The sequence below is a fragment of the Dermochelys coriacea genome, chromosome 1 (genome assembly GCF_009764565.3).
Source record: "Dermochelys coriacea isolate rDerCor1 chromosome 1, rDerCor1.pri.v4, whole genome shotgun sequence".
NCBI classification, from domain to species: domain Eukaryota; kingdom Metazoa; phylum Chordata; order Testudines; family Dermochelyidae; genus Dermochelys; species Dermochelys coriacea.
In genome coordinates, this window is record NC_050068.2 from 224,368,649 (window position 1) to 224,379,610 (window position 10,962).

Sequence of the window (10,962 nt, forward strand, 5' to 3'; positions counted from 1 at the left end):
TAAAGCACAGGATTGAGAATAGGAGAGTTCTGCGACAGATTTCCTCTCTGAGGTTGGCCAAGTCACTTAATCTCTCTGTGCCTGAGTTCCTCATCTGTAAAATGGGCATTAAAATACAGTGTGTATCTAACATGCACAGGAATGTTTTGAGGCTCAGTTTATTAATGACTGGGAAGCTTTTTCAGGCCCTTGTATAGAAGACACTATGGAAGTGCAAAATGTTATCTCTGTTGGTAAAGTGCCATGCAATTCTTTTTATGTGGTGGATTTTTTTTTCTTTTTAAACAAAAACTTTGGTGCTTCTTCCTACTGGAGAAAATACATAAATCCTGTAACAAAACTATTATCGGTTACATGCTTTCACTGAACTGGTACATTGAGAAGCATGGTATTTTTGAATGATTATAAAACATGTTGGCATAATGTATTTAAGATCCAAGTATATACTTTAGAGCAAATTGACAAAATCTCACTACAGAAGTCCTTAAAATATTTTTTATCCATCCGGTCGTATTTTCCTGCTTAAAGCTCTTATACCCATCTTCTTCGTGTGTAGTAACTCTGGTTTAATTTCTGCTCTGTACATTATTTCTGCTTAAGAAAGATTCTGTTGAGTCACTACTGGCGTCAGCCAAACAGGCTTTTCAAGAACTGGGGAGCAAGAAAATCAAGGCTGTGGTTTCTAAATTAATTCCAGGCTGCTTAACCCTTACAACTCTAGTGTTTTCCAGATTTCCAGCCAAATACATGCTTAACCGAACACGCTGATTTTCTGTCTCCATACAGTTTTCTCTGTCTGTGTATGTAACACTCTGCACACACAGGGTACATCTACACTCCAGCTGGGGTTGTGGTTTATAGTTTCGTGTAGGCCAGTGGTTCTCAGACTTTTGTATTGGCGACCTCTTTCACACAGCAAGCCTCTGAGTGTGACCCCCTTATAAATTAAAAACACATTTTTTTATATTTAACACCATTATAAATGCTGGCGGCAAAGCAGAGTTTGGGGGGTGGAGGCTAACAGCTCACAACCCCCATGTAATAACTTTGTGACCCCCTGAGGAGTCATGGCCCCCAGTTTGAGACACATGAAGCCCAGACCATCCTGTCTTCTATTTTTAGGAGCAAGCCAGAGTATAGCTAATGCTGGTACATCTACACACGCTGCTATTTCATTCCCCGGTTACAATGTAGATGTATCCATACACACCCACCACTGGACATCATAATACCTCAACAATGAGCTGTTCAATAAGTGACTTGACTCAACTGTCAGTCCCTGTCATCCGCTCACATCTGACCCACAGTCCCACCACTCGGTAAACATCTATGATGAAGATGGGAGTGCAGAAGGCCAGAAAGAAGAGGAGGAAAAAGAGGGCACAGACGAGAAGAAAGGCAGGATTCTCTTACTTCAACCATAAGAAATGTTCAGAGCGTCAGACAGCGTGGACTAAATTCACCACCATGTCATTTCATTGATGTATTGCTCCAAAGGGTTAAGAAATGAGAACAGGTCTGTTTCTACCATTGACTAAATCCGAGAGAGAGCTGCTGTAACAGCATTAACCCCTTTCAGGCTGATTTCTGAGTTATAGGACAAGTAAATGGTCAGAGTACCATAGATGATATAGGGGGTATGTTGGACCAGGAGGAGGATGGAACTCTCTTATAACCATCTTCAGTTAGTGTTTGGTCCTTTAAGGACCACATGCTGCTAGTATAAGTTAGAGCAACTCTGAGGCTGCTCTCACTCACCTTAGGCCAGGACCAGCACAGGCTGGCCCAGAGAATCAGGGAGCTGTAACAAGCAATGTGACATCCCACTCCCCTTCCTTTCCTCTAAGATCATTAGCATGGTGTTGAAACCCTCTAACCACTGAAACATGAGTCTCTGAAAACTCACCTCCACTCAAACCAGTTCCAACCCCAGACTGTCTTTAGCAGTTTAGAATCCAAAGCAAAAGGTTCATGCTATGCCCGTGTCCCTGGTTGTTGTGACAATGCTATATAGCCAGATATAAATGGTCTATGGCAACTGTTGGCGTTAACTTCAATAAGGTTGTAAATCAGTTATTTTAAACTAGCATTACTAGAACATAATAGTTGCTGAAAAATAAAAAGTTTGAAAGCTAAGCCATGGAGTTAAGGTTCCGCAATCACCTTAACTCTGACCTTAAACCCTCAGTCCAACCCACTTAATGGGGAGATGGGTCTATTATAAGTATTACTGTCATTTTAGAAGCTTTTGTAACATTTGATTACACAAGAAGAGGAAATGCATTCTACCCATATGCCTCAGTGTCTTTTGCTAATGATGGTACTCTTACTTCACTCGTCAATTTATGCAGAGTGGCTGGGATACAGGTGCACAGCGGACCTGTTTCTGAAGGGTGTCGCCTTCAGATCCATATAAGGATGTGTGTAGGAATGGAGATCTCAGATACAGTGGGTCCCTAGTTGGTATACAGAGTGTTGATTAAGTAATAAGGTTTTTCTAGGTAGCAGTGGAATGGTAGAGGTGGACAGTGCTGTTTCTGTAACATATACAGGAAATAAATTAATAACAAATTGTCCTGGAGCCTTGTGATTTTTGTTTTTCCCCTTTTGACCCCTACAGTGGTAGAAATGATGCTGTTGTAGTGGGAGATACCACCATGTTCGTGCCTTCAAGCAGGGAGATGTGTGGAAATGAAATTCTGCTCCTACCTAATTGCCCCTCCCGGGATTTAGCATGATGAAGGAAGGAGTGCAGATTCTGCTGCTAAAAGAGAGGTTCAGTCCCATTCTATCTCCGCCATGGTTGGACAGGAAGCATCAGTGCTTAGGGACTGGCAAGAGCATGGCCAGTTTCTCCTGGTTGCACTGTTGAGAGAATCGCTGAATTAAAGGGCAGGGGTTTCAGCAGGGAGACTGTATGTGTGTCTGTCTCTGTGTTGGGAGGGGCAGATCTCCACCACTGCCTTTCCCACCAAGTGACAGGTTGTCTATATGTAAAGATAACGGCAGCCATGGAGATGTAACTTACGTAGACAATTCTGGTGGCCAGTGGGTGAGTATAATGAGAGCGAGTGGGGGTAGGAGAGGGAATAATGTGCTTCTGTTGTTTTTTAAAGAACTCTCAACCTGATAGACGTTCAATTCGGGCAGCTATTGAAAATTTCCTAAGCTATCCTTTTAAAAAAACAAAAAAGGCTAGATATATCTCTTTAAATGAAAGATTTGTTTAGATCCAGTATCACTTTAAAGGTTCAACCATCATTAGACCCAGTGGGGACGGATCAGAGTTTTCAAAGGTTCAGAGTTTCACAACAGATAACTCCAAAATGAACCATCCAACATTCTTTAAAATACTAGTTCTCCTTGGGCTTGCCTGCACTACAAAGCTGTACTGCATTCGAGCTCTGTTGTGAACAATAGAGGCAGCTGACATGATACTGATCAGGACTTTCCAGTCACAGGAGCCCAGAACAATTCATGTTCAGCATAGTGTCAGATAATCATGATGGAATCCTGCAGGTTTAATCATGATTAGCTTACAAGATGCTGAAGGTGGCAACATTTTGGAGTGTGGATCAATCCCTCAGCAACAACTGAATAATACCAATGTGGGGTTTCTGGGCCGAAGCCAAGATTTTTCAACATGATTAGTGATTTTGGGGTGCCTCCATTTTCTTTAATGTCCAGCTTGACACACCTTGAAGGAGCCTGATTTTCAGAAAGTGTGTGTCCACTCTCTGAAAACCAGGATCCTTCAAGGAGCCTTCAGTTGGGCACCCAAAATCACGACTCATTTTTGAAAATCTTGGCCCAAAACATATTTGAAATGACATTTCATACACACGAGAAGACTTTTCCAAAAGCAAAATAACCCTCTGGTTTTTCAAACTTGCATCTCCAAGGCATCTTGTTGGATAGAACCCAGCCGTCAACAAAAAAAGTAAAAAGTTCTCTGTCTAGAGAACAAGCATGAGAAATTTCGGCTGGAAAGCCAGTGATTTAATGAAGTGAAAGGAGCGATCAAAATCAAGCTTCTAATAGAAAGTTAGTCTTTATACCATAGATCCATAATTTACCAGCAAACTAGAGTTCCGATATTCTTTATAGGCCAGCCTTCAAATGATGTACATAAATGCACATAGTACTAGCTAAATCTCCAATCATAATACATATCACAGAGTTGTCTATCATAAGTGCAGGAAGGGGATCATTCAGTGTCCCAAGATAGTAAAATAAGGAGTAATGGCCTAAATCTGAGGAAGGCAAAAGTGTAAAATAGACTTGGGGGAAGAGGGAGGAATTAAGATAATTTGAGCAGTGCAATACATTATCAAAGCAGATCTTCAAAGGAGGCACCCTCACTACAGATGATCTAAGATAGGTTAGATAAGACACTTCTGGGAATGCCTTAGTGATCATCCCTGCAAAATGCAGAGGGTCAGAGGGGATGACTCAGCTAGCCTTTGCTGGGCCTGCTTTCTAGGACCACTAATCTGATATTTCTGTGGCTTTGCCAGTGACTTTATTGTAGCATACGGTTTGATCTTCACATTAGCCTAAAAACACAGAACTGTGCACAACACAGTGGTTTGGGGAGTTGTAGAAGCCTCTTGTTTTTGTATTTGGTTTACATGGGTTTGTGAGGATGCCAGTTCTGTACAAAATATTTCTATTTCCAATATTATCAGGCTGCCCCTTTGCAACAGCACTGCCATTCTCTTTTAAAATACGTGTAGGTAAGCTCAAGAGTGAACAGGCAGAGGGTGTGTGACCATCTGATAGACCATCCGCTTTGTGATTTCCTAACAGGTCACGCAGATGGACCAAAAGCTTGATGACATCCTGAGCAGTCTCCAAACTCAATTTGGCACTCAGCCACAAGCGCAGACATCAACCCCAGCCACCCCAACTGGTAGATGTTTTCGGTCATCCTTGGATTCCCCTCCTATGAACCGGAAAATGTAAAAGTGGCAGGATACCACCCAGTCACCTTCTCCTTCTTTCAAGTATGGTTACTTTTATTATTGATGTCTGGAACTTCTGCATACGTCACTGGCTGAAGTTAAATGTTCTGCGGCAGTCTGTTAAATTAAAAAAAGCAAAAAAGCTCATCATGCCCCGATGTGTACAAACCCACAAACTTTTGCACCCAATATCTTAGCAATTATGGGAGAATCCATGTCAGCTTGTGGGATGCTGATAGTGTGGTAGTATTTAGGCGGACTGTACCCATATATACACACACACAGAGCACACTGTTAAAGTGAGAATCCCATAACAGGGTAGGACAACTCTCATTCATAGGTGAAACGAAAGAAGATTGCCTTTTTGGCACTCACTCTTCTGTTCGCACTAGTTTAATGCATGCAGCATGCTCGAGCAGGGGAGGGGGCCAGCATTTGAACAGGAAACAAATGGAAATCAGTGAACAGGAAAATTAAACAGCATGTTTTGAAGTAAAGACTTCAACCAAGCAGCGAAGATCATGAAAGGGACAGATTTATCTGCTAGTTTGAATGACAAAGTAAAGACAACAGGCTACTGATTAAAAATATGAAAGTGTACAGAGGCTGGTTGACACGCGAAAGACTGAAGCAAGACCTCAGCTAATTAAAGCAAAGCATTTGCCAATGAGACGAGATGCACGTTGGAACAGACAGAAATGAGAGATAAAATCTGCTTCGGGTAACAGCACAAGAACATTTTAATAGCTATCAGCTGCACTGATGACTGTTATCCAGAATGTTCTCACTGTTTTACTTTCATTCAGTGATGATTATTGAATCCAGTTGCCTTATTTTTAATAAATGAAACTGGTATAATAACGAGATGCGTAAAAACATGCAAAGCCCAGTTTGAATGACTGAACTAACCCTGTACAGCCGCAGTGCTGCCGGCGTGATTTTGAATGACAATGTTTTGAAAAAACAAATGCACACACACTGTAGATGAAAGCTAGTCTTTATCTAAATAAAGTGCTGTATATAAAAATGCTGTGTTTTCATGTAATTTGATTGTACATTGAGTACATATGCTGGCTGAAGTATTGTTTCTGTGAAATGCTAATGATGCGTACAATTACCTGTGTAAGAAAATGTATCTTCTCTTGCACATCAGCCAAGCAATAATATTGCTGAAAATGTAAATAATAACCGTAAATAAAAAGGTATATTGCTATTTACTAAGGCCTTTTTTATATTTGCCTTGATGTTTCGTTGTAAGTACAGTCAACCTAATTCAGAAGAAACTAAAATCAAACCGAGGTCTATGAACCCTGTATCAGCTTGCAGTGAGGGGTAGGATGGCCTACCGGACTATGCATAGCAGTAGGAGCTAGGAACTCCTGAGCTCTAATCCTGGCTGTGACCGTAAGAGCGTCCAGAGGGCCAGGAGCTTCTCAGTATGTAGCAGTGAATATCAGTTGGCCTGACCGGCTCAGTGTACCCCAACTTACTTTTGTCATCATCTGTATCTAAAGGGTGTCATGCAAGATATCATATGCAAACTGGCAACAAGCTGGTCAACATTATTGTGTGGTATACGTACAGGTGGCATATGAAAACTTATAAATGTGTGCTGGAAATATGTTCTTCAAGTGTGTTTGGCAGGCAGGCAAAGGAATGTGGTTCCACCTGCTTGAATGTGTCTCCAGTGTAAATTGAGCAAGGAGAGACAATGAAATTACATTTACATGCCAGGTAGACAAAGCCATCAGGCAAGCAAGTGTGGGGGATGGTCACTTAACAGGATGGAAGCTGCAGCTCCGGGAAACCTTCCTGCCTCCTGAAACAAAGTCATCAACGTTTGGAAGATATAAGCAGAGAGAGAGTACACGCCATTTTGGCATCCTTCACCTGAAAAGTCAAAGGGTATGTCTATACTGCAATACAAAACCCATGGCTGACCCATGTCAGCTGACGCAGGTTCATGGGGCTTGGTTCTGTGGGGCTATAAAATTGCATTTTAAATGTTCTGCCTGGAGCCCAGGCTCTGGAACTAGGAGCACAGGAACAGGGGGGCCAGAGGGCCATGGCCCATCACTTTTAAAAGTGGAAAGGCTATGCCCTTCCACTTTTTACTGGCCATAAGTGTGAGCGACAGGGGGAGGGTGAAGAGGAGGAAACAAGGTGTGGAGTCTTGGGGTGGAGAGGCGGTGCAGGAGTGGTGCATCGGGGAAAAGGGGTGGAGTGAGGGCAGGGGCTTATGGAGAAGGGGTGGCATGAGGGTGGGACTGTATGGAGAAGGGGCAGTGTGCGGGTGAGACCTGGGGGGGGGATGATGCAGCACAGGGGGCGGGGCCATGGTTTAGCTGCCTATGACCCCCTACCTTTAGGGCACTTCCACCACTCCAGTTTGGGACCATCCCCTCTCACGGCATCTCACGGTATCTCACGAGTCTGGGCTCCAGCCTGAGCTTGAATATCTGCACCGCAGAACTGAGCCCCACGAGCCTGAGTCAGCCAGTCTGGATCAGCCAAAGATGTTTTATTGCAGTACAGGCAGACCCAAAGAAACAAAGCACTTTGAGCTCTGTGTTGGATTCTGACTAAGAACTGGCCAGTCATGCTGGAAAAACAACTGTGGTGAGAAAATTACTTTGAACAAAAGACACTTGGTTGTTAAGTTAGGTTTTAGTCTTACTTTTGTTAGTTTGCAACCATTTCTATCCCAACTCCTTCTATCACTTGGTACCTTCCTTGTTATCACTTCAATAGCTGTCCTTTGTTAATAAACTTACACTTGTTTTATTACATAGCCATCCCAGTGCGGTCTTTCAAACTGAACAGTGAAATCCTCAATCATGCTAATAAGCTGGGGCTGTTGACTGCTTCTTTAAAGGAGCAGCAAACACACAAGGCTTTGGGAGTGTTTCAGTGGGAGGGACTGGACACTACAGGGGAAACTTGGGGCTTGACACACGGTTGGTGTCACCCTGTAAGGAGTAACCCAGCTGGAGTGAGACTATGGTGCTGTGAGCACGCTGCTGGTCTCAGGGCTCTGAGCCGCAGCTCCACAGCACAGAGGCATCCAGGGTTACAGGGCAGGTGGCGACACAATGCCTTACTGATCTGGGCTGAACCCCAAAGCATCCCTCTCACTCTACTACTGATTCACTCTGTGATCTTGAGCTAGTTGTTTAGGCCCAGGTCTTCACAGGAATTGAGGCACCGAACAACAATTGTTTTCAGTGAGGATCTAGGCCTTCCCCTCTGTGATTTGTCTGTAAATAAGGGATTTGCTTTGTTTATTTGTTTGGCAGGCCCCCAAAGTGTGGTGAACTCTTGACAGAACAGACAGACGATACAGTGCCTGCCCTGAAGCACTTACAAACATGCTTACGTGGCTCACAGTATGGAGTGTTGATGTTACAAATCCATTTAGGTGCCTCAGGAGGTGTGGAGGATCAAGTGAATGTACAGTACTTTGACTATGTAAACTGCTACAGAGGTAAAGTACAGCCTTGGGTATCTACATGTAGCTGGGAACATGAAGTGCATAATCAAAGGCCTGAATGAATGGGGGTTGCTGAGGCCAGAGATTTGCAGAGTTAGGGTTTGATCCTATGAGGTGCTAAGCACCTTCCACTCCCGCTGATGTCTACAGGCATTGAGGATGCTCAGCACTTCCCAGGAGGCATTCTGCGCCTTGCAAGGTTCGGCCATCAATAAACAAATGACCATTTTAATGCAGTCAAATCGGCCACTAATCACCTATCCCTTTGAAAGTCTTTTCCAGATTTGTGTGTCTGGGAATTCAGGCTTGGAAAGAGTACTCTCAGGCTGATTCCAGTCTGCAGTCTGGAGGCACTTCTAACACACAGCACTAATGACATGCGAGAGGCAATGAAAAAAGAAATGTGCTTTTAATTAAATCAGCTGATGAGCCCCCATTCTGTTTTGGCTGATTACTGTGGAGAATTACTGAGCATTACCAAATACAGCATGTAACATGGGAAAATGGTAATTAATCACTGTCAGAGGAGTGCTGAGCTGCCGCTGGCTATCAGGCAGAATTGTGAGTTTCAGAGATGTATCAGTGATGCCCCTTAGTGCTTTCTACCTAATTCACTAGGACCTGGTCTCTACTTTCCAATGTGCTCCATTGTGCCACCAACAAGGAGACTGTCTCCTTCACACTCCATTGTCCCCAGTAGTCAGAAAGGAAAGGAAAAGAGAGCAGACATCGCTAGAGGGACTCATGGATTTTGTTTCGGAACCCAGCCACTCCAGTAAATCTAAAGGTGGGCAAGATGAAATTTCCTTCCTGGGAAATACCAAATGTTTGTCATTTGCATCCCTTATCATTTCCATTACTAGTAATTAATAACAACCCTATTTTACTTATTGTGACATCTGAAAAGGGGGTCAGGGCAAAGCACCACACAATAAAGCTCTTTACTGAAATATACTCATTATAATAATATTTTTACCCTATGAAATTTAAAATAAATGTGATTGGTCCAATATGCAGGGGGTAAAAAAGGAGGGTGGGAGAAAGAAAAGAGTCATCGATGTGAGGCCAAGAGTGATGATTTGAAAAAGCATTGGATGAAAAGAAATTGAAAACACAGAATTATAGAAATGTAGGGTTGGGAGGGACCTTGGGAGGTCATCCAGCCCATTCCCCAGCACAGATATAGGACCCAGTATACGTAAACTTCCCCTAACAGGTGTTTATCCAACCTGTTCTTAAAAACCTCCAATGATGGGTATTCCCCCACCTCTTTTGGTAACTGATTCCGGTACTTAACTATCCTTTTAGCTATCCTAAATCTCCCTCGCTGCAGATTAAACTCATTAATTCTTGTCCTTCCTTTAGTGGGCATGGAGAACAACTGATCACTGTCCTCTTGGTGACAGCCCATCTCATATGTGAAGACGGTTATCAGGTTCACCACTTCTTTTCTCAAGACTAAACATATCAATTATTTGAACCTTTCGTCATAGGGCAGATTGTCTAAAACTTCTATCATATTGTGGCTCTCCTCTGGACTCTCCAACTTGTCTACATCTTTCTTAAAGTGTGACACCCAAAAAAGTGGAACAGTTATCTCCTGTGTCTTACATATGACCTGTTAGTACACCCCAGAATGATGAGTCTTTTTTGCAACTGAATCACATTGTTGACTCATATTAAACTTGTGATCCACTATAAGTCCCAGCTCCTGTTCAGCAGTACTACTACCTTGCCAGTTATTCCCATTTTGTATTTGTGCATTTGATTTTTCCTTCCTAAGTGTAGTACTTTGTTCTTTATTTCATTGCATCTTGTTGATTACAGACCAAGTCTCCAATTGATCACAGTCCTTTTGAATTCTAATCCGGTCCTCTGAAGTGCTTGAAACCCCTTCCAGCCTGGTGTCATATGCAATTTTTATAAGCATACTCTCCATTCTTATTCAACTCCTTAATGATGTTCCAGGATATCATAGTAATGAGATTTATTGTATTGTCATTAAAGATGTGTGTGTGTGTGTCTTTTTTTTAAAGCAAAATCTTTTGAAATTGTTTTCAAGGTGTAATATGTTCCACAACCTAAACCCAGCATAGCAAAAGCACAATCACTTACTAATATAAGGTGCAGTGATAGGATACCTAAAAGGAGGAGGAGGTATGGCCCCAGACACCTCTCATCAGGACAAGTCTCAAAGAGGAAGTCTTAAATGTAGCCAGCATCTTCGCCACTAAGGGAGTTAAAAACCAGCCATCACTCATCCCACTACTTTGGCAGCAGCCCCTCTGGAGGGGGAAGGGTGTGTATAATGTGCTCAAGAATGTTCAAACTAGTGAGCAAATGTGCTTATTCTTGCATTCTGAACAAGCTACAAGTGAGAGAGCAATCTTGCCATTTGGACGGCTGCAGAATGCACTGAACTGACTGAGTCTTGTGGACACCAGGGAAGGTAGCATAGCCTGTGCAATTTGCATCCATCCCACCATCAACCTCAGCCTGGATCAGTCC

General features: G+C 42.9%; 1 protein-coding gene across 1 annotated transcript in view; it reads left to right on the forward strand.

The window, feature by feature from the left end:
- The window catches only part of LOC119855632 (potassium voltage-gated channel subfamily KQT member 1-like), a 765,296-nt gene extending 759,116 nt beyond the window's left edge, over positions 1–6,180 (forward strand). Inside the window, exon 17 of the mRNA XM_043515017.1 lies at positions 4,810–6,180. Within this exon, the coding sequence (XP_043370952.1) occupies positions 4,810–4,965 (156 nt within the window). The 3' untranslated portion in view covers positions 4,966–6,180. The remainder of the gene's footprint in view (positions 1–4,809) is intronic.
- The last annotated feature ends 4,782 nt before the right edge of the window (positions 6,181–10,962 follow it).